The sequence below is a fragment of the Gopherus flavomarginatus genome, chromosome 2, assembly GCF_025201925.1.
Source record: "Gopherus flavomarginatus isolate rGopFla2 chromosome 2, rGopFla2.mat.asm, whole genome shotgun sequence".
Lineage (NCBI taxonomy): Eukaryota > Metazoa > Chordata > Testudines > Testudinidae > Gopherus > Gopherus flavomarginatus.
Genome location: NC_066618.1, coordinates 136054597 through 136079206, shown reverse-complemented (window position 1 = coordinate 136079206; position 24610 = coordinate 136054597). Strand labels below are relative to the sequence as shown.

Below are 24610 nucleotides of genomic sequence, written 5' to 3'. Positions count from 1 at the left end.
TGGTTTGAGGGTCACCAGGCTGGAACCCAGAATAGAGGGCAGACCTGGGTTCCCCTATAGACTACTAGGGAAGTGGGGCAGTCGGTGTAGCAAATACAGAGATTGCCTGAGATGTTTGTGGAGAGAGAATCTGATGGGACCCTTGAAAGGGAGGATGATAATGACTTGGCCAAAGGGGCTAAGCCCCAAAGGAGAGGTGCTGCAGCTTCAGATTAGCAAAAGAGGGGAGGGACTGAAGAGTGGTTGACTGAGGTAATGGTTTACACAACCGCAGGTCAGAGTGTGGCTAGTAGCAAGCTAATTCCCCAGATGCACCAAAAGGAGGTGCTGCTAAGTGGTGAGTAGCAGACCTCATTACAAGGATAAAATACTGTTATTGAATAGCTGCTCACTCAGTGAGCATGGTCCATTCTGTACATGGAATGAAGCAGGGGTCCTGTGGGGAAAAAATAGTATGTAATCATGTAATTAAAGCCTGCATCATAATGCATATGCACAAGGGGACCAAATTAAGATTGCACTTGTAACTTTAATTCTGCCACTTCCTCACTTTTGAGAGCTCAACTTCGCAACCTTAATGTTTTTTTAATGAAGTGTTGTTGTATGTAAATTTCTCAGCTATTAAAAAAGCTACCAGAAATCCCATATATATGGCATCTGCTTGTCACCCACATGGTTAATTAGCAGGGTCCAGTGCATAGACCTTTGATAGTTGAGGTAATGGAGAAACTGACAACAGTAGTAGTTATCCTCTGTGGACCAGCACTAAAGCAGGATGAAACACTCTACTAATGAGTATCATTGATCTCTGTTGACAGAGGCATGGTGAGACTCTAGAACAGGGGTGGCCAAAACTCACTGACCTGTAGAGCTGCAGATGATAACCTTCAGAAGCTCAAGAGCTGAGGTGTGCCTGACAGAACTCTGGGCTTCAGCCCTGCAGGGAGGGAGAAGGTCTTAGTGTTTTAGCCCTGCAGGAGGTGGCTGCCTGGGCTTAGGGCTTCAGCCCTGCTTCTGCTGAAATGCCATGCCCCAGCAGGCACATCCTGCTGGGCAGAAGCCAGAGGGACACATGGGGTCATGACTTTTTCTCTTTCCCCTTCCCCCCCCCCCCCCATTTTTGCAGGGTTTGCTGGCCCTGCTCCAGTCCTGCTGGGCCCCCTATCTGCATGGCAGCTGCTGGGCCCCCTATCTGCATGGCAGCTGCTGGGCCCCCTCTCTGCATGGCAGCTGCTGGAGCCAGCAAGTTGGGAGTTGTGGCCTGGGGAGAGGCAGTGGCAAACAGCTGGGAGCTGCAGGGAAGGGTCACTGAGGGTAGGCGTGTGTGTGCCTGGAGGGCACTTCTCAAGCTGTTGAGGAGCATGAAGCTTTAAATTGTGTGCACCCCACCCCCCAAGCAGGCACCTGTTATCTCTGGCAGAAGCCCTTGGCCCCACCACCCCACTGCAGGGCAAAACCCCCGAGCTTCCCTTTCTCTTCCCCCCCCTGCCCCAATCCCGGGTCTCGTAGGCAGAGAATGGAGTGGGGGTAGGGGTGGGCACTGCAAGCTGCACTTTAACTGTAGTTTTTAAAAAAATGCAGCTCATGAGCTGCAGTTTGGCCACCCCTTATTCTAGAATCTTAGGTTCCACTCTAAGCTCTGGAGGGGAGTGTTCTCTCATGGTCACAGACCCTTCTGCCCCATTCCCTTCTACCTGGCCTTGTCATAGTTTGGTCCTAATCTCCACTCTTGGGCTTCCCATCAGAGTCCTAGTCTTCCCTTCCCAACTCCTTGTCTGATCTTCCTCTCCATCCTCACAGTCAGTCACCCTCCACTTGTTCCTCTTCCCATCTCATTACACCTCTATTCCTTGTCCCAGTTTTTGCACAGCTAGACCTAATTGTCATCCTGGTTCCTCATAAAATCTCTCTCCCCTCCCTGCAGCTTGTTCATCACTATTCCTCTTCGGCTGTCATCCCTGTCCTGGTCTGGTCCCTCTGCATTAAATTCAGAAGGCTTTCTAGTCCATGCTGCTGTGGCCAACCAGTGGGAAGATTGAGAGCACGGGGAGAGACGGTTTCCTTGCTTTTGGCTCCAGTGTCATTTATCCTCTTTGGCACCTGTGTCCCTGGGCTGAAGCATATTCATTGCAGATCATAATCTTCAGAAAGTTTAGTGACTAACATAGTTGGGTGAATAATGGTTTGGTTTTTTTGGTTCACTGGCAGTTAAAAAAAAAAAATTAGTTTTGGGTCAAACCAAAAATTAATTTCAAGTTGGGTTGAAACAAAATGGGTCATAGACTAACCACTGGTCTAAATCTGAGAAGGGAGGTTCTCCTTCTCCCCTCTTCTCCACCCTGTGTTTTATGAATCGAGTCTTCCTTTGCTCATCAAAATACCCAAAATTAAAACAAAAAATGGAGTCAGCTTGAAATGAAATGTTTCTTCTGAATTCATCTAACTGTTTTGATTTTTGTTTGATTAAAGCTATTTGGCAAATCTGAAAATCCATGAAATATTTTAGGTCAACTGATACTGCTTTTTGGGGGGAAATAAGCCATTTGCTGTGGGAGTGGGGAGGAACAACCAACCCAAGTTGTGAAGCTCCAACAAGTCTCTTCACAGCATATATTTTTTTTTATTGTTATTCAAAGCCTTAAACTGACCAAATTTGGGTAGTTCCTCGAGAGGATGGTAAAAGACACATCCTGACACAAATGCTGCCTTGACAAATTTTAAGTGTTCGCATTAAGGCATTGGAGAGGGATGGGGAGGACTACAGCTTCTCAGAGAAAAGCTCACAATCTTTTTAATATGGTAAACTGTTAAACCATTCTTGGACACAGCTGAACTGTTTTGTCTGAGACTTTCAAAGAAATTCAGCTTGAGGCAGACACTTGGAATGGAAAACTTCAACCCAAACAGTTAATTTGGAAAAGTTATAAGTGACTGAGAACAGGTTCTTTCCATGCGAACTGCCAGGCAATCTTAATAGGCAGTGCTATCAGTTCTGCCTATACTAGGAGAGAGTTTCAGTCTTGAACAGCTTTTATAATCAAAATTAGCAGTTCTCAGACTGGGTCAGGACTCCAAAATGGATCATGACCCCATTTTAATGGGGTCGCCAAGGGCTGGCATTAGCCTTGTTCGGCTGAAGGCTGAGCCTCGTTGCCTGGGGCCAAGGCTTCAGGTGTGTGTGTGTGTGTGTGTGTGTGAGTGAGGGGGGGACAACAACACCCAGATTACGGGCCTCCTGCCAGGGGCTGAAGCCCTTGGGATTCAACTTTGCCCTCCTTTCTTCTAGTGGGCACTCCCCCTCCCCGAGAGCAGAGGGCCTCTGGCTTTGGCTCTGGCCTCCCTGCCTGGGGTCGTGCAGCAATTTTTGTTGTTAGAAGGGAGTTGTGGTGCAAAGAAGTTTGAGAACCCCTGACCTCTAAATAAACAAGACAAATGGTGAGAGGGGAAGCAGAGGCCCAGAGAAATAAAGTGACTACTTGCCTAAGGTCATACACAAATAAGTGGCAGAGACAGGAATAGAACCCCAGGTCTCAAGTAGCTTGGTTTAACCATGTTACCACACCACCTTTTTATTTTTTTTAAATAATAAAAACAAAACCCCTAAAGTATGAATTTAGATCTGCATAGTGGCCAAAGCCTAAACTTTAGTATAGTGTGTTTGTATTTTCTTCCCCAAGTAAAAATAAAAAAAAAAAAGTATAGACAACTTTATTATAGTTATTAACCTTCTGTTCTTTCACAAACAGTGACCATGTTTATTGTTAGAAATCTGGTTTCACGTGGATGCATGAAATCATTTGTGATACAACTTTAATGATACATGTGTTTTTTTGAATTACACTTGTAAGTAGTATACATTTACCTTTTGGTCAAGTGCTGGCTTTTCCCTGTGTCAAAATGTGAAAAGAAAACAGTATTTTGTAAACTTTTGTCCTGATACTGTAATATCATTGAGCAAAATGTTAAAATTCATACAATGCATATTTTGTTTTTTGAAAAAACACAAATATTTGAAAAAATTACATCAGCATTCTATCTTAAAGGGAAGAGTAAGCAAGGTAAGCATTGTGTATATCCCTTCCTAGAACAGAGGTGGGCAAACTATGACCCAGGGGACGCATTCAGCCCTTCAGCCATTTTAATCTGGCCCTTGAGCTCCTGCTGGGAGTGGGGTCTGAGGCTTGCCTCATTCTATGTGTGCCATGGGTCTGTGCAGCTTCCGGAAGCAGCAGCATGTCCCCTCTCTGGCTTCTATGCATGGGACAGATAGGGGACTCCGTACACTGCCCCACGCCAAACCCTGCCCTTGCAGGGATGGTGCCTGCAGACAGGGCAGTGCACAGAACTGCCTGGCTGTGCCTCTGTGTAGGAGCCGGAGAGGGGAGATGCTGCTGCTGCTTCTGGGAGCAGCCCTGATCCCATTTCTACACTCTGAACCCCTTGGTCCCACCTTCCTGCACCCCAGAGCCCTCATCCTTCCCTGCCCCCCACTGCAACACTCTGCCCCAGCCCGGAGCCCCCTCCTGCATCCTGAACTCCTCATTTCTGGCCCCTCCCCAGAGCCTTCACCCCCTCCCACACCTCAACCCCCATTTCGTGAGCATTTATGGCCCACCATACAATTTCCATACCCAGATGTGGCCCTCAGGCCAAAAGGTTTGCCTGCCCCTGTCCTAAAAGAACGTGTGGGGTCTGGCAGAACAAATAAAGCCAGAGTTGTGAATTGGTAATAGATATTAATGAAAGGCAATATTTGAATTATACAGGCACATGATTCAGAATCACATAATTATGTACACAATTTTACTGTAACAATTCCATAAAGGCTTAGGCTGCATGCTATCCAAACATGATATCAAAGCTGGACTGCAACAATGATCGTACCAAATGAAGAAAAACAGTATTTTATAATTTTGGCTTGGCAGAACTCAATTTTTTTTTCTTGCTGGATAACATCTCTTTTGAGAAGATAACTGACTTCCTAGACAAAGGAAATGCCAGTAGATCTAATATACCTGGATTTCAGTAAAGCATTTGATACTGTTCCACATGGGGGAATTTTTAAATTGGAGAAAATGATGATTAATGTGAGAATTGAAAAATGGCTAAAGAACTGGTTAAAGGGGAGGCTACACTGGGTCATGCTGAGAGAAGAACTGTAAGTCTGAAAGGAGGCTACTAGTGTAGTTTCTCAAGGATCAATCTTGGGACCAATCTGGTCAGTGTCACTAATGGCCTTTCCACAAAAAGTGGTGGTGTGCTAACAAAATGTGCAGATGACTATGTTGGAAGATATTGCCAATACAGAGCAGGACCAGAATATCATACAAGAAGATTGGACAACCTTGAAAACTGGAGTAATAGAAATGGGATGAAATTTAACAGTGCAAGGTAATGCACAAAGGGATTACCGTTTTTTGTTATAAACTGGGGAGGTATCAGTTGGAAGTGACAGGAGGAGAAAGACCTGGGTGCATTGGTCAATAACAGGATGACTCTGAGCTGTCAGTATGATGTAGCTGTGAAAAAGGCTATTGCAATTCATGGGTGCATCAGGTGAGCTATTCACTATCTCTACTGGGAAAGCATTATCATTATACAAAGCACTGGTGAGACCTCATTTGGAATAGTATGTGCAACTCTGGTTTCCCATGTTTGAGAGAGATTAATTCAGACAGGAACAGGGGTAGAGAAGGGCTACTAGGATAAGAGGAATGGAGAAATGACCTTACATGAGGAGACTTAAGGAGCTTGGCTTGCTGGACATATCAAAATGAAGGATGAGGGGAGATATGACTGATCTCTAAATACAACAGAGGGCTAAACACCAGGGCGGGAGAAGAGTTAGTTAATGTTGGCACAAAAACAAATGGATATAAACTGGCCATCAATAAATCTAGGCTTGAAATTAGACACATTTTTCTAACCATCAGAGCAGTCAAGTTCTGGAATAGCCTTCCAAGAGGAGTAGAGTGCAAAAAATGTAACTCGTTTTAAGACTGAACTTGATAAATTTATGGAGGGAATGGTATGATGAGATGCCCTATGCTGGCATATGGCCCATCCATGACTGCTATTAGCAAACATCTACAACAGCTGGAGATGAGATATGAGCATTACTATAGTCTTTCACAGGCGTCTGGCTGGTGGGTTTTGCCCACATGCTCAAGGTCTAAATGATTGCCATATTTGGGGTTGGGAAAGAATATTCCCAAGGTCTCTGACAATCTGACTCACTGGTCACTCGTTGGTTTGAAACTAGAGGAAATAGTGGATTCACTACCTTTATCATGAAATCAAGATTTGCGGACTTCAATAACTCAGCAAGAGGTTCTGGATCTATTGCAGGTGTGGGTGGGTTTTGTGACCTGCATTGTGTAGGACGTCAGACTAATGATCGCGATGGACCCTTCTGGCCTTAAAATTATATGTTTAGAAATAACCATTATTTCTATTTATTTTAAATGTTCACAATTGGTGGCAGGGGACCTAACAACAATTTAATGACTGTAAATGGTGAGATTCAACTAGTTAAAGCTTTATAACTGTTAAAACACATTGTATATTTTAACATGTGATTGAATCAAACTCAGTTCATTTATCCAAGTAAGAAGAAAAAATCTGCTTGAGAAATTTTGCTGATAGGCAATGGAAATATATTTTGTTTGAGTATAGTGAAATTGATATTGGTTGATAAACATAATATGAATAGGCTTAAAAGGATTACATGTCAGAAAGGGGAAAATGGAGTAGCTTTGTTTAGCAAAGCAATTAATGTTGAAATATGGCTAATATTTGACACTGGCGAAAAGATCACTGTTAAAGAAGTGGGTGAGGGGGAAATCAAAACTGTGAAAAATTCCAATCTAATCTGAAAGTCACAGACAGACCTTGGCAGCTTCATGGCCTTTGCATCAAACGGGAGGGCTTCAGAGCAAAATGTGCCTGCCTCCGGTCTTTGGAAGGAAGTCTGGTGCACAGAAAGTTGACTTAAGTACTGGGATAAGGCCCTGATTCAGGTTTAGTTCCTGAGTTCAGTCCCTGCTCTGCCGCAGGCTTCTTGTGTTGCCCTGGGAAAATCACTTAGGCTGGGTGCAATCTAGGTTGACCTAGCTACATTGCTGAAGGCTGTGGAAAGTTTCATTCTGTGCAATGTAGTTAGGTCAATCTAACCCCACTGTAATTGCAGCTAAGTGAAATAATTCTTTCAGTCCACCTTGTTTAATGCCTCTCAAGCGGGGTAGACTTACTATAGTAATGGAAAAATTATTTCTGTCACTATACTGTCTATAACAGGGTGGGCAAACTACGGCTCAGGGGCCACATCCAGCCCTTCAGATGTTTTAATCTGACCCTTGAGCTCCTGCTGGGGAGTGGGCTCCAGGGCTTGTCCTGCTCCATGTGCTATGGCTTTCCACGGCTCCCTTAGCAGCAGTCGCATGTCCCCTCTCTGGCTCCTATGCATAAGAGTACCTAGGGGGCTCTGCATGCTATACCTGCCTCAAGTGTCGCCCCTGCAGCTTCGATTGGCCAGCAACCAAGGACAAAGGGAGGTGCAGAGGCAGCACCTACAGATGGGGCTGTGTGCAGAGCTGCTTGGCCATGCCCAGGGCTGGCTCTAGGGTTTTGCTGCCCCAAGCGGCGGAAAAAAATAAATAAAAGCTGCGATCCGCAGCAGCTCCACCATGCCACCTTCTTCGGTGGCAAGCTTTTCCCTCCGAGGGGGACCCACTGCCAAACAGCCTGACATGCCGCCCCTTCCCCTTGGCCACCCCAAGCACCTGTTTGCTGAGCTGGTGCCTGGAGCCGGCCCTGGTCATGCCTTTGTGTAGGAGCCAGAGGGGGACATGCTGCTGCTTCTGGGAGCTGCTTGAGGTAATTGACACCTGGAGCCTGCACCCCTCCTGTGCTCCAATCCTCTGCCCCAGCCCTGACTGCCCTCCTTTCCCCCAAACCCTTTGTGCCCACCCTCCTGCACCCTCAGCCAGAGCCCTACCGCAAAGCCCCCTTCTGCACTCTGAGCTCATTTTAGCTCCACCCAAAAGCCTGCACCCCCAGCCAGAGCTTACAACCTCTCCCATATCCCAATTTCATGAGCATTCTGGGCCTGCCACATAATTTCCATACCCAGATGCAGCCCTTAGGCCAAAAAGTTTGCTCATCCTTGCTCTATAATACAGCAGCACAGTTGGAATGTTGCAGGAGTGCTTGTTGTGTAGCTATACCCTTAGGCTATGTCTATACTTAACTGAAGCAAGTCAGTGTTGCCAGTCCCTACAGCGGCAGGAGGAGATCTTTCCCATCCCTGTAGTTAATCCATTTCCCTAAGAGGGAGTAGCTACACTGACACACAAATTCTTTGAGCTAGTGTAACACTGACAGACCTTAGTGGGCTGCAGACAAGATTGGTTAGTATATGAGCCTCTACTGCATGAGCTAAATGTCACCTGGGGGAGAGATTGAATCTGCTAAGTGGCCTCAGTGCTACTGGAGGGGACAGGCAGAACACCAAATGCCCTGGTGGTGTGTGGGTGAGGGTTAGGTTGGCTTAACTCCATTGCTTCACATGCCTGAGTGCTGCAGCTGGATCCAGGTTACTGTTTAGTGTAGCCGTGGCCTAGTCTGTCTACAGTAGAGGCCTAGCAAAGAAGTCACATTAGACTGTGAGGTGCTCAGGCACCATCATGCTCAGGGCATACATTCAGCTGGAGGCCTGGAGCAGGGCTGAGAGGCACTTCAGTAAATATTTTCAAACCGGTAGGAGCCCTAGCACCGTGCCCTGTGGGACTGAAGCTTGGATGCCTGAGTGATGTGTGGGGTGGGAGGTATGAGGGGCTCTGGCAAATAAGCTCTAACATTTAAACCCTGATTATACTGGGCGCCACCACATCCAATTACAAAAATGTAGATCTGACTTGATCCCTCTACACCCTGTAGCCCACAGCCTCGGCTCAAACCCGTTCCTCCTGCTATGTAATCTCCAGGGGGGAAACACCCTGCCCCCACTACAGCCCACACATTAATGGCACGTAACAGTCGCGGGCAGCAGTTCTGGCACAGGAGCAGATGTACTGGCTCGTTTTGCTTTCGATTTTTTTTAGCCGCTTTTCAGTCTAACCCGCCTCCTTCCACTGCCCTGGGCCCCGCTCCGCCCCGGCGCCCGAGACTGCGGGGGCGGCGGGGGCGGGGCGCCGCGGCCGGGCGGGCGCGAGCCGGTGCCTCAGCGGGTCCCGCCCTCGCCTCGCGCTGCTGGGGCCGGGCGTCCTGACATCAGCGCCCGGCCACGTTGGCAGCGCGGGCGGAGCCGGGGAGCGGAGGAGCCTGGGGGCGGGGCCCGTGGCAGCCAGTCCCCGGCCCTGCGCATCCGGACGCGGGGTGCCGAGCGCGATGTCTTCCGCTGACCAGGAGCGAGCCGAGACGCGGGCCGGACACCCCCCTGCCGGTACTGCCCCCCCTCCCCGGCCGCGGGAGCCTCGCGGCGCTTGGCGGGGGTCGGGGGGTTGCGCGGGGCCAAGCGCCTGCTGCTCCCGCCTAGGCCCCGGCGGCCCGGCCCCGCCCCGCCAGCAGCCCAGGCCCGGCCCGAGCGGAGCGCGCAGCAACTCGCTGCCTTGCGACCGAGCGCCGCGTCTGGCTGCTGCGTTGCTGCTGCTGAGCTGGGACTTTGTCACCCCAGTGGCCACGTAGGCACCGCTCGCAGCTCCGTGAATCTGGAGGCGCTGGGCAGCTGCGGGCTCCTTCTGGCCTTTCGATGGTAACAAACGTGCGAACTTGGTAGCAGGTTGGTTACTGTCCGCACAGCGATTGGAAAAAGTAGATCCCTGTGCGAGTGCTGAGCAGTAGCCTCGGGGCTGCCCCCCCGTGTCCTAGCGGATATATGGCCAGGGGTAGGTGTGTGTATACAGACGTGGAGAGAGAGAGAGATTTTTATTCTTATCAGACTTAAACACTTGTTCAAAACAAAGTCCTAATCGACTCCTCTTGCTCGATGCCCTTACGGAGCAGACGTGGCCCCCGCATTCAAATCTTCAGTTCCAGCTTGTGCGCTCATTACCCTTTTTTGTTGTCCTGAGCAGTCTGTGCTAGAAACAAGAACTGCATTTCTGAGTCCAACGTGGCTCACTTTCTTCTTTTCCCAGATAAGTTTTGTACGGGCAAGTAATGCCTGGCTGGGTGCATGCTATTTGACTTGCCTGGTTAGTTGCTGAGCATAGATGTGCTTTATCTCTGCTTTTTTTCCTATTGAGGGAGATATTTTACCCTTATGCAGAAAAACCCATGGAAAGGGGATGGAGGAGGGCCCAAGAAACAGCCTTCTAGTGTTGACTTAATCATGAGCTCCCTTCATGGGGAAGGGACAAACTGAGAAGCTGGAAACATAGAGCCTAATTCTTCAGTGCCTTCTTTTGCCATTTGCACCAGTGTGACTTGAGTGTAAAACACTGCACTGTTGTGATTTAGTAGTGCTTTTACACATTTTTACACAGGGATACATGACAGTACAGGTTTTAAGGCAGCAGAGAATCAGACCCAGTGTTTCTAGCCCTAATAAATTGTGGAGACTGGAGAGGGTGAGGGGAAAGACTGTGATGATACAAATAATAAAGAAAAAAAAGCGGGGGCTGCTTTATTGCCAGGTCACAAGACTCTTCAATTGGTGTTGGCACAACAATGCCTGTTTGAGGATAAACGGGGAGCAGAAATTAATACTTCTTAGGAGAAGCATTAACCTCTACAGTTAGGTCTGTGGGATTTCTACACAGTCATGCAGTTGGCTACATCTGAGCACCATTGCATCCCCTCCAAAGCTGCAGAGCCCCACTCTGCATAGTGGGCTTTTATTATCACTCACAATAAGCAATTCTTCCTGCTCTCCTCACTAGCTATCTCTCAAAGGGGTGCTTTGGATCCTAGGTGAGAAGCAACCTTTAAAATGTCTTCTTCCAGAGAGAGAGAGAGAGAGAGAGAGAGAGAGAGGGGTGTGTGTGTGTAGTTGGTACTAAAGTTTCAGCTCAGTGTTTCTTGGCAACCTTTTATTCACCGGGTTGGTTTAATAATTCTGCCTTCTAGCCAGTAGGAATAAAATTAGAATTTTAGAGTGTTGCAGTACCATTATTGTTAATGTTTAAGATTTTGTCTCAGGAATTTTTCATGAGTCATAGACTATTTATGGGCAATAAACAGACATTCACAGAAGCCTGTGACCTGGCCATAGGGGCATTGCAGGGTGAGGGGGGACTGACAGCTGCTATATGGGGCTGAAGCAGAAGAAGTCACAAAGGTCCGTTATAATCACAGAGTCTGTGACCTCAGTGACGAAATTGAATACTTAATTATTGTATAAAGACATTATGCATCAAAGGTAAATGGTGATGAATTTAAGGAAATTTGGGTTCTATTTTGCTGCTTTATAATGTATACGGAGTCTGAAAAGTGAATACAAACAAAATACAAACAAAACATCAGAAATTCAAATTATGCATTGTATGGAAGATGCTGACTAGAGAATTAGGAAAATAAAAACATCAAGGAGCCAAGAGAGTGTACGGTTGAACAGTGGAAGAAATTTTCAGTCAGACTGTTTGATGTTTTGGTTTTGCTAATGCTTGTGTCCAAGGAATTAATTAAAAAAAAAAAAAAAAGGTGGGGTGAAGAATGGGTTTTTCCAAAACTTGTTTTCAGAATCTATTTTATAAATAAGGGACCTCTTTTTCAGAAGTGTTGATTGAGCACCCAGCAGCTCCCATTGGAAACAAGCAACATAGATGGCATAATGACAAATTAAGTAAAATACATGTTTCAGTTGATTGGCTGGCATTAAATGTTTTTACTGTAATACCTGTGGAAGGTGCGAGTGACAGCATAGAGACTACATTTTGTCTTTTAACCTCTCTCTGTCCCTAGATCAGCTTCCACTGATCTTGCTGACAGGGTGCTTTAACTTTTTTTGGTTTGTTTTTTGAGGCACCTACACTTGAGGTAAAGAGGTTGTTTAATCATTGTGCCTATTCAGATTTTAGCATCTTTGTTGAGACTTACAGCAATTCCATTGTTGCATGGACATCTGTTTACTAGGCCTTTGAATCAGACCACTGGTTCATTCTGTCTGAGGCCCTGAACAGTTGTCTGTTTATAGACTTTGAGTCACTTCTAACAGAGGATGTTTTTGAACCATTGACAGAAGTGAGAGGCTGCGGGCCATATTTCCATCTGTTCTGACACTGAAGAATATCCACAGTAATTCCATTGACGCTAGTGGACGTCCAGTAGCTGGTCAGTGGTGTATCTGATATAAGGACCTAATTCTCTAAATGCCGAGCTATCTAGTTTCATGATTAAAAAAATTGAAGTGGTAATTAGAGATTTGTGGTTTTAATGAGAGACTGTCAGAGACCAGACATGGGTGGTCATATCTAGTGGTTAGAGCAGCAGTTGGTAGCCAGGAACAGGACCCCAGGGTCAGAACCAAGTTACCTGGAATGGGACAAAGGTGGAGCCAGGAGATATCTCAGCCATGGATAAATGCTTTGGAGCAGCAACTAAACTACTGTAGTAACGCTTAAGAGCCAGTTTGCTGACTCTTCCCACCAATCAGGCCACCTACTACAGGCCAGCCTCACTGGTTAGATTTGTCCAGGAACTGGGGCTGCAGCAGGCCCTGATTCCTGACGGAGACTATATATAAATAAATGGAATAACATTTTTTCAATTACGTTGCTAGGAACTAGCCCTACCAAGTTGTCAATAGAGGAGTCTTATTTTATTACACCGTGCTTAAGAGAACGTATTGTTTTACTGCACTTAATGGTGTAAAGGGGCCCACTGGGGTTTACTCTAATAGTTCAGAAAAAATATGTAAATTAAAAATAAGAGTTGACTGAGCCAGATTCTGCCCATAGTTGTACACAAGCACAATTCCATGAAGTGGGAGTTGGGTGTTCATAACCAAAGGCAAGATTTCGACCTTAGAAAATAATTGTTAGGAGAGGCTTCACAAGTTCAGCATATTCAAATGTATCACTGTTGGACGTGGCCTCACCAGGTCCTCATCATTGTTCCATTTCCCCTGTTTGTGGGCCTTTCACACAGCAATAGGGCCAGAGGAAGCATTTGAAAAGATGGGGGTTAATAAAATGGTAAAACCACAAATTGGAGCTGGGGACATTGGGAACAGTGCCTGACATTACTCTGAACTCTTTCATTTTAAAAAAACCTGTTTAGATTTCAAGTTGAGGTCTCTATGTATCTGGATATCTGTCAGTAAGTTTAGTGTATCTATATTATATTTGAAGCTGTGTTGGTTGATGCATTTGACACTCACTGTAAAGAATGTAATTATGATGTCATAGTTGCTCATTTCTTTTAACATCAACAGGGTAAATGAAGAATTGTGGTGTGTTTGTGAACAGTGTATTTTTGAAACTCCGCATTAAAACATTTTTTTTAATTCCAACTACCTGCTAGAATACTGACAGGAAACAATAAACCTGTATCTAGTAACATTTTCGTAAGTTTCCAAACCTTTCATTTTCATTTCAATATTAACTTAAATGCTGACCCAAAACATACAAAGTAAGAGTATATTTAATGAACTTTTAATAGGATTCATTTCTTTTCCTCATGTCAGTTCAATTTAACCTTGGGCTGGAATCATTACCATATAGTTTGTGTGAAATTAATTTTAAATACATATCATAAATATTCAGGGTTACTTGCAAGGAAAACTGTCAAATACTAAGACTTTATGGCCTACATTAATGTTACTGGGCACCCAGTGACTTCATTCAGACTTGTGAGTGCCCAATGAATACAAGATTAAGCCCAGACTTTGCATATCAACAGTCTAATATGTACTAAACTCTGAATAGTAATGGAGCTGAGATTGCTGGGGAGCCTCTGGTAGATATCAAGAAGAATCAAATATGTTAGCATGATCTCTCTCAGGGCTTGGCTACACTGGAGAGTTGCAGCGCTGGTGGTGGGTTTACAGCGCTGCAACTTAGTAACTGTCCACACCTGCAAGGCACATCCAGCGCTGCAACTCCCTGGCTGCAGCGCTGGCTGTATACCTGGTCTGCTTGGGGTGTAACGATTGCAGCGCTGGGGATGCAGCGCTGCTCATCAAGTGTGGCCACCAAAAGCACTGTTATTGGCCTCCAGGGTATTAGGAGGTATCCCAGAATGCCTGCTCACAACAAACCAGAAGAATGGCTGAACTCTGAGCTTCCTCGAGCTGCTTATCTAAAAAACAAACATAGCTGCTGTTTGCTCGAGCGGACAGGGGAATTGCTTTGGAAGGTTCACAGCTGTTTGCTTGAAGAGAGAAGTCACATGGCAGAGGGAGAGGGGGGAGTCCGTGTTGAGCAGCTGCTTATGTGGTCTGAAGGCTATTTAGGAGTGCATAATTTGCATTTAGTGAATAAGAGAGGGGTGGGGGAAGGGCTCAAAACTTTTGAATTGATTGCAGGTTGGTGATGTGTATGTTCTAGTCCTTAGAACTTGCAAGGCAGGGAGCTGAAAGATCCAAAAATCCACTCTCTCTCTCTTCCCCCACGTTCCCCCTCACCTCCCTCTTTTGAAAAGCACGTTGCAGCCACTTGAACACTGGAATAGCTGCCCACAATGCACCACTCCCAACACCGCTGCAAATGCTGCAAATGTGGCCACACTGCAGCGCTGGTAGCTTTCAGTGTGGCCACACTGCAGCGCTTGCCCTACACAGCTGTACGAAGACAGCTGTAACTCCCAGCGCTGTACAACTGTAAGTGTAGCCATGAGCTCAGACTTCAACAAACGGCCCACAGCTACAAAACCAGCCCGCCCACTGAGTAATGGTGAACAAAACTAGAATCTGCACTGGTTCCAGAGCTCCAACAAGCATCCCTACTTTAGAGCATTGCTTAAACAATCCAACAGTATATCTGGAACAGTCTTGCTTGGCAAAGAGCCTACGACAGACTTTGCCCTGTATTAAAAATACATGATCTTTCCTGCCTCTTGGCAAGAATCAAATCAGCTTCTCACTCCAGAAACTGAACAAATGGAACTCTGCTTTTTTTCCCAAAGATTCATAAGAGGCACTTGGACTTTCCTTGCTTATGTCACACCTAGAATTAGGTGGCCTCCCTTGCTGATCCTCTTTTTGCAGCTTGAGGCAGATTCCAAAAAAAGTGGAAACACAAGGAAACTTGAGTTTAACGATTGGGTCAGAAAGTTATGTAAGATTTTGGGGCACAAAAAAATTACTGTTTTTAAATTTAAAGTCTTGGACGTTCATAGACTTCTATGGCACTTGGTTCTCTTTGTTCCACACTGCCAAAGAAAATTTACTACACTAGTCAGAACACAGATTAAAGTGGTGTGGTGTTTTTGTTGTGTGAATATTCCCAGTAATAAACTAGCAGAGAACAGTGGCCAATAGCCTGACTATGTAATGAAAGTGGAGAAAGAGCCTGACCCAACCAAATTTAGTGCTAAAAGGTGTACCTTGATCTTTTGTTTCCTACTTGGTGGTAAAGAATGGTGTAGAAATATCCAGCATAGTGAATGCTTGTAACTGGATAAGTGGGAAAGTGAGCCTTCCCTAAAAGTACAGTAACCTACTATACTTTTTTTTTAGGCTTGTGAATTAAGGTAAATAAAAAAAATTAAGTTCAATAGAGCTATTCATCTAAGTAAAGAATACTTATGTGAGTAAGAATTGTGGGACTGACCTTATATCTTTGTACTATTTTCTTTCAAGTGGGGATTAAAACAAAAAATCTTTTAGTTTGTCCCAGTTCTTGCTAGTAGATACGTTTACTTTTGTGCTAGTGCACGGTTGTTATAGACAAGAAATAATGTACAAAGCAGTAAGCATTGATATTTGTTTTAATCTCACATAAAAAATATACTGTCATGCTTCCTGTTCTGTGGTTCCTCAAACAACTTATCTTCCATAACCTAGTTTTTGTTTTTATTGCACCTTTTTTCTCTCTCTGTTGATTTCTACCTCCAAGCCCATTGTGGGAGGTATTAATGGGGCTAATTGTCTTTATAAGCTAAGTTAAAAGGAGATGTTGTTAATGGATGGCGTTTTGTAGGGTTATTTGCTAATGCAAGTGGTCTCTTTAATAGTTTGCATCTTGAAAGATTAGCGGGAGTTTGTCATGACACTTCTTTGCATTCACTAGTAAAATCCTCTTTATATCTGATATAAACAGTGTTCACTATCGTAGGAGTTTATACATTTTATGTTTTAAAGATAATCCAAGAATTCTTAATATAAATCTTGAGAAATAATAAACTGCTAGATTTTTTTTTAAATGTGTTGCCAATCATGGTTGCTTTAGGTTTGTCTTGTAACTGTCTCTTAAATTGTTCTTCATTGTTAAATTAGGGTATATTTTAAAGGTTTTGATTTAATATTTTAAGGAAAAAAATCTAGTTAAAAATCAAGCAAATTAAATCCTGTAATCAAACTGCTGTTACCTTGTATGTGTTTTTAAAAATTTATCCTAACATTTTTGCATTGCCCTCCCTGATACATGCTCTATAGGGACAACATGGGAATTTATGTGTTTTTTTCACAGTTCTAACTTGTGAAAAGCTCTGTTCATCCACAGGCCCTTTGGTTTATTTCCAGAATTCAGAGATCAGCATTACTTGCTATGATGCAAACTTTTCCTTAATTTCTTTGTCCTCAGAATAAGTACAGCATAGATATTGGCAATGCATACTGTAACTCCTCACTTAACGTTGTAGTTATGTTCCTGAAAAATGTGACTTTAAGCGAAACGATGTTAAGCAAATCCAATTTCCCCATAAGAATTAGTGTAAATGAGGGGGTTAGGTTCCAGGGAATCTTTTTCACCAGACAAAAAACTATATATATACACACTCTCTCAGTTTTAAACAAATAATATAATATTGGTACACAGTGATGTTGCTTGTGAAGCTTGGTTGAGGTGGAGGAGTCAGAGGGTGGGATATTTCCCAGGGAATGCCTTACTGCTAAATGAACTAGCAATTGGCTGAGCCTTCAAGGGTTAACACTCTCATTCTACAAGGCAGAGGAATGGAGGGAGGGGAGACCTCATCCCAGACGGACAGACACACCGTGTGTGTGTCAGAGAGAGAGATGCGCATTTCTCCTTTAAGTACACTGCCTTGTTAATTAGATCAGCTTGCTGAGACTGCAGCTGCTGCCAGATCAAGCTCCCTTCATCCTGAGCCCTGTCATATGTCCCCCCTGCTCTATGGAAGTTGGGGTAAGCAGGGGGGAGGGGGGCAGCCTGACATTAGTCCCCCTCTTCCTCTCCTCTCCGCCCCCCACCCCCCAGCAAGCAGGAGTCTTGGGGAGCAGTTCCAAGGCAGAGGGCAGGAACAGCACATGGCAGTGGGGGGAGGGACAGCTGCAATTGCTAGCTGATGGGGACGGGGGAGGGCTGCCGGTCTATCCTGATTCCAAGCCCCCACCAGCAACCTGCAACAGGCTGATCTTCCTGCAAGCAGTGGACAAAGCAGGCAGCTGCCAAACAATGTTAGAAGGGAGCATTGCACAACTTTAAAGAAGCATGTTCCCTAATTGATCAGCAATGTAACAATGTTAACCAAGATGACTTTAAGTGAGGGGTTACTGTACTTGTCTTCAGAATGTTAACAATCTCTCAGGGTGATGTGATTGTTCAGTCAATATGTTTATTCAGATTGTGACATCTCTGAAACATCCAATAAACTCTTTCTTTCATAGTAACAATTGGAACACAAATGAAGAAGTTTGTGAATCTTTGTGCTTGCATAGAGTTCTGTGTTCTGTCCCTTTAATGGCTTTCTAATGGAACAACTGATTGTAATATAATTTGGAACCTGTTTCCTAAAGGGACATGGTTGCCACCTTAAAATTCTTGTACCTTATTGCAACCAAGTAGATTTTTTACCATTTACTAATATCACCACAGAATGTTAAAACTGAATTTAAAAAATAAATAAAATCATTTTTACTACTTTGTTCTTTTAGGCCCCAAATTGGGACCACTTGAGTTGTCCTGATTACAGAACGAGAGCTTAGTTTCTGCCTTGCGGTTCTCAAGATGAACAAATTGAGTTTCACTTTCAAACACTGTTTTGGGCTGGTCTGCGCTGGCAGAGTTACAGTGTTGCTCAGAGAATGCTGAAGGGAAACCCTTGTGTGTTCACACTGTCAGCTGCCTGCACAATAGCATGTTTGCACTTGTGGTATTTGGAGCAGTGCACTCTGGGGAGCTATTCCACAAAGCATCTCTTCCTCTTTTGCCGCTAAGAGTTGTATGAAGGCGAAGGAGGTCACAGGGCATCCTGGGTCCTGTCCCAATGCCCTGTGATTCTGTCCACATTCGGCGCCGTCTTTCAGTGGTTTGAGTACTATGCGCTCTGCAGGAAAGGTATATCTCCATATTAAAAATCCAATCTCATAGAGATGGAAGGGACCTTGAAAGGTCATTGAGTTCAGTCCCCTGCCTTCACAGCAGGACCAAGTACCGTCCCTGACAGATTTTTGCCCCACATTGCTAGATGGCCCCCTCGAGACTTGAGCTCACAACCCTGGGTTTGGCAGGCTAATGCTCAAACCACTGAGCTGTCCCTCCCCCTTCTAGTATACCTTTCGCTCTGACTAACACGTCACGAGTGGCAGGGGAGTTACTGCTTAAAGTACAAAGGCAAGAGGAGTGTGACATTGATCTCGCCACCCATAGTAGCTACGACACGAGATTGCTTGTGGTTTTCACGGAGGTGCTGACCACAGCGGAACGCCGCTTTTGGGCTCAGGAAACAAGCACTGAGAGGTGGGATCACATTGTCATGCATGTCTGGGATGACAAGCAGTGATTGCAGAACTTCTGGATGAGGAAAGCCACATCATGGGACTGTGTGATGAGCTCACCCCAGCCCTGCAACACAAGGACACGAGAATGAGAGCTGCCCTGCCATTGGAGAAGCATGTGGCCGTTGTACTGTGGAAGCTGGTTACTCCAGACTGCTCCTGATCGGTCGCTAACCAGTTCGGCATGGGAAGGTCTACCATTGGACTTGTGTTGACGGTAGTGTGCAGGGCCATTAATTGCATCCTGCTCTGAAAGACACTGACTCTGGGCAGCATGCGTGGATGGCTTTGCAAATGGGCTTCCCTAACTACGGAGGGGTGATAGATGACACATATATTCCAATTCTAACACCAGGCCACATAGCCACCGTGTACATTAATCGGAAGGGGTATTTCTCAAGGGTTCTCCAGGTGCTTGTGGATCACTGTGAATGTTTCACAGATATTAACGCAGGCTGGTCCGGAAAGGTGCATGACACAGGCATCTTTTGGAACACTGGCATGTTGAGGAAACTGCAAGTAGGGACTTTCTTCTAGGACTAGAAGATCACCGTTGGCAAAGTTGAGATGCTGATTTGTGATCTTGGGAGAACCCGCCTACCCCTTAATGCCATGGCTTATGAAGCCATACACAGAGCACCTTGACAGTGGCAAGGAGCAGTTCAACACCAGGGTGAGCAAGGGCAGAATGACTGCTTTTGGGTGTTTAAAAGCCTGCTGGCGCTGACTCTATAGGAAGCTGGACCTGGCCAGTGACAATATTCCTACGCTTATAGCCGTGTGCTGTATGCTCCATAATATTTGTGAAGGGAAGGGTGAAAGCTTCGCTCAGGGCTGGACTGCAGAGGCTCCGCGCCTGAAGGTTGAGTTTGAACAGCCAGAGACTAGGGCTATTAGAGGGGCACAGCGTGGGGCCATAAGGATCAGGGATGCCTTGAGGCAGCAATTTGAAGCTGAAAGCCACTAATATTTGCTGCTATGCTTGGGATTGCAGTGCTGTGTAATGCTAAGAGGTGACTGGTGCACATGATGCAATAAGGGGGTTTAACATAATTTCATGTTGCTTTGCAGTGCTTTTCTTACTTTCACTTAATAGAATAAAGATTGCTTTATTAAAAGACCTCAACCAGAGGAGAGAATAGAACAACAAAAATATATCAGCAAAGAGAGGTATGGGGAAAGGGAAGGTCTCCAGAGGAGGAGGGGTCCTGGAATGGCTACAGATTTGTGTATGTCCAACCTTCTCCTTTGGAGTTCAGTGTAGCAGGTACTGTACATCAGCAGGGCCAAACTGAAGAGGGATGGGTGCTGAGTGCAGTGGGTAGTGGGAGTCCACACTGCTGGACTGTAAGGTGGGGGGAGTGGAATGCTGCGGGTAGAGAGTGGAGCTAGGATGTTCATGATAACGTGTTGGCGTGTATGTGGGGGCGCATGGGAAAGAGTTTTGCTACAGCAGTTGCAAGGGAGGGCAGGTGCGGAGCTGCTCAGTTTGAAGAGCTAATATCACCTGGACTGTGTCCACTTGGTGTTCCATAATGTTTAAGAGCTGCTCTGTGGCGTCCTTCTGGTGTGCCGCATTCTCCTTTTGGTCCCTCTTCTCGCTGTCCTGCCACTCCTTCAATTCCTGTTTTCAGTGGCAGAGTGCATGATAACCTCACAGAGAAAGTCCTTAGTTCTTTGTGGCCACTTTCTAATTCTGTGCAGCCGTTCTGCTACCAATAAGGGAGGTTGGCCTCCCAGGGTCATCTCTGTGAAGTTTAAATGCAACATTTTATAGAAAGAGTATTGTTTACAACACAGAGAACACTGAGTCAGTGCTTTAAAACACAGCCAGCACTCTCACAGATGTCACTAACTGGCTGACCCCAGGCAAGCACACATGAGCTACAGGACCCCCAAAATGGTGAGTAGCCTCAGGGTAAATCAGTGTTCCTGGACCCTACTGTACACTGGTCACCTGGCTGTTGGGGAGAGCCAGCACTGTAGTGATGTGCTGATAATCATTCTTGTGTCCACATTTTCCACAGGCTGTATTGATCGCAGCTTGTGCCCCTGGCCCTTATTGCAACTTGCATATGTGCAGCAATGATTCTCCCTCTCCTCTCCCCCCCCCGCCCCGATGATGGCAGAGTGGCGCAGGAAAGTTCATCTTGCTCCATTAACAGTAAAGCAGCTCTGCCAAAGAACCTGCGGCAGCGGCTTGCCCAGTGTCTTCATGAAAATTTCCTGGAGATGTGAGGCAGATTCCCATGAAGTGAGAGAGTCAATCAACAGCCTCTTCCACCGCTCAGACTAGGCATGTGGTGGTATATGTATCATACAGACACAAGTCTACTTTCTGCAACTCTCCTGCGCCCAAAAACTCGCTTCTGTGATTCCCAAAATCAAATCCACTTACCAGGGGCTTCCTCTCCTGTTTGCGCTTTGCCAAGATCCGGCATCTGTGACTGGCTAGCCTCCTCTGGGGTTGGAAAGAGCTCTTGGCTATATGCATCTCTAACCTCTGAATTGTCCTCTACTTCTGGGTCCCCCTCCACATTCTTATCCAAGATTTCCTCCTCCTAGCTCGGTCCACTCTTGATTGGCATGTGAGACATCGAAGTATCCACAGTGGCCTTTGCAGTAGAGGTGGGGTCGTTGCCGAGTATTGTGTCCAGCTCTTTGTAGAAGCGGGGCTCGTGGGCCCAGCACCGGAGTGGTGATTTGCCTCCTGTGCCTTGTGGTAGGCGTTCCACAGCTCCTTCACTTTGACTTTTCACTGCAATGTATCCTGGTCATGGTCCCTTTCCATCATGCATCGTGAAATCTGTCCATAAGTATTATAATTCCTACTGCTGGAGCACAGCTGAGACTGGACAGCCTCCTTTCCCCAAATGCTGATGAGGTCCAGTAGCTCACCATTGCTCCAAGTAGGTAATTGCCTGGTGCCTGGAGCAGGCATGGTTACCTGGAAAGATGTGCTGAGACCACTGCGTGTGTCACCGAGCAAACAGGAAGGGGACTTTCAAAATTCCTAAGGAATTTACAGGGCGAGGATGACGGTTGGTCACCTGAGGACAGGGCAGTAGAGTTCAAACTGATGACCAGGGAGGCGAAAACAGGCATTGTGGGACACCTCCCGGAGACCAATCACAGCAGTGTAATCGACCAGGATGTCTACATTGGCACTGCAACCCTGTACCCCCGGCACAGAAATCTGTACGCCTCTCACTGGGGTGGTGAGTGTGTTTGTTTTGTGGTGGTTGTTTTTTTTGTTTGATTACAGCACTGCAAGTGCGCTGATTTTTGCACACTAAATGGGTTTACAGTGTGTACACCTCGGGAGCTAGTGCAGAAAGCTGCTTTATTGCGCGGAAACTTGCCAGTGTAGACAAGGCCTTTGTTTCTGTTTGGACTAAACGTAAATTATGAGAGAACCTCTGTTGGGTTTGAGGTTTGGTAATCAGCATTGCCAGCTTCAGGAAATCAAAAATGGTGATTCGGTTCCCTGCCCCGGCCCCCCTCCCCAAAAAAAAATTATAAGAATTTTTTTCCTTCTTTTTTTTAAACTCCCCCTGCCCATCCCCAGGGTGTGTGCATGCGATAATTAGTGTTGCCTACTCTCCCACATGTATTGACATATAAGAGTTCTATTGCAAGATCATAGGTGAGGTTTAATTTTACTTAGAAATCTCATCTCTCATGATAAATTTGTAAGAGTTAGTATGTCTTGTATTTTAGAGACACAAAAGTTTGCACCAAAGGTGAATGGACAGTGCCTTTAAACTTTTTTGGTAATGTTATTCTAGAAAAACATTTTTCTTTCTTTTTTGTTTTTTAAGTTGATTTTGTGTATACATTTTATTTGGAATGGCAGAAGTGCAGTTTTGTGCCACTGCTGATATCTGGATCAGTACTGTTATATGAAAATAAACTTTCGTGTGTGCGGTTTTGCAAAAGACACTGCTTTTATGCTACTCAGTTGGATAATCCCAGGCTTCCCTGGCTACCTCTTGTTGCCACAGGTTAATGGAGACAAATGGTGAAGTAAGAGTCTAACATTCTAAGGAGACATGGAAATAATAAGAGATACATTGAGTGGCCAACTTGGAAGACTATATTAGGCAATATAACATGCCTGGCAGTGAGAAACAACCAGCTAGTGCGCAGATCCTCCACCTGCAAATATTCTCAGGCTCTCACTGAGTTGTACAACCTGATTCTTAAATTGTTTTTTGGAAATGGATCCTTATTTTTACTAGTTTTCTCAACTTTGGTTATATTGATGTGACTTGTTTTTCTTATTTTCATTCCAGTGAAAGCTGGTGGGATGAGGATTGTGCAGAAACACCCGCACACCCCAGATGCCAAAGAGGAGAAAGATAAGGATGACCAAGAGTGGGAGAGCAGCAGGTGAGCAGTCTGAAGTCTATACATGATTTTATGCATATTGTGCAGCTAATTTATATCTCTTTGAACATTAGTATGTGTTTGTTTACCTTGGTGATAATAGTTTGGGTAAAGCATGTTTATTTGGGTAGGGCCTGTATGCTCTCTGCAGTTGTTTGTAATCTGCCTCTGTTTTTGTATTCCAATTCAAAATAGAAATGCAGGTTCAGATTATACATGCCCTTGTAAGAGGGTTGGGAAACTAGCAATTTACACCTTGCAGAGCTGCTTGTAAGTCATCTTTCCAGGTGAATGCAGCCCCTTTCTGCTCTGGTTTCCCTCTCCCCTTCCAAGTAAACCTGAGACAAGGCTCTTCTAATCCACAGTTTTCCTAAAATCAGCTGTGAGGTATCTGTAGAGGCCAGGGAAGTCTGGACACAGGCCCACTGCTTCTGAATTGTTCCCCAGGTCACTAAGGGTATGTCTACAGTAGGGAGGTAATTAAACCCCCGCAGCTGACTTGGGCTTCTGGGCCTCGGGCTAAAGGGACTGTTTACTTGGAGTGTAGACGTTTGGGCTTTGGGACCCTCCCACCTCATGGGGTCCCAGACTCCAGCCTGAACTCTGTCTGCATTACAATTAAACAGCTCCTTAGCCTGAATCAGTTGGCATGGGCCAGCCGTGGGCTTAGTTGCAGTATAAACATGCCCTCTGCCCACAGAGTTCCAAGTTATGCTCTTGCTGATTTCCTTCCATGTCTGGCCTATTCCACCCTCCCTTGCAGGGATTTGCGTGAGGAGCAAGGGGTCAATTTAAAATAATACAGACAATGTTTGCCTGGTTATTTTAGGAGGGGAAACAGCATGGATTTGGAGGGGGATTATGCCATACGCTGCAGCTGTCGTCTGACCCCTTTCCCCATCCACCCACTTGCCAAAAACACAGAGCCCCAAATGTGAGGAAAAATCAAACCTCTGGGCTTTTGTGAAGTGAGTGATGCTATACTTGTTCAGATTCCCTGCTTTTTAATTCAATGTACGCCAAGCCCACTGGTTTTGTGTTTCTTTCATTCCTCCTTGGGATGATATGGCTGATAATACCAGCTGTTTATTACTGTCCTGGGCTTGGTGGGGGAGACGTGAGCTTCTGAATGACTTGTTGTTTTGAAGCTGGACTCACCTGCTGTAAGACTGTTCATTGTAGTAGGAGATTGTGCAAAATAGTAGTGTATTTTCCCATATTTACTGGACTCCTTGCCTCATTCTGCTTAAAAATCTGCAAAACAGTTTTCATTATTGTATATCAGCAATGTTAAAAGTAACTTTAACACACACAGTATTTAAGGTTGATTTATTTTTGTTTGGCGTTCAAGTTTGAAAGCTGTAGTGATTTCTGATGCTTGAA

At 45.4% G+C, this 24610-nt stretch overlaps 1 protein-coding gene across 1 annotated transcript in view; it reads left to right on the top strand.

Moving 5' to 3' along the window:
* The first annotated feature begins 9302 nt into the window (after positions 1-9302).
* The window catches only part of DAP (death associated protein), an 84799-nt gene continuing 69491 nt past the window's right edge, over positions 9303-24610 (top strand). The window contains exons 1-2 of the mRNA XM_050937614.1: positions 9303-9442; positions 23134-23230. Coding sequence (XP_050793571.1) covers positions 9388-9442; positions 23134-23230 — 152 coding nt within the window. The 5' untranslated portion in view covers positions 9303-9387. The remainder of the gene's footprint in view (positions 9443-23133; positions 23231-24610) is intronic.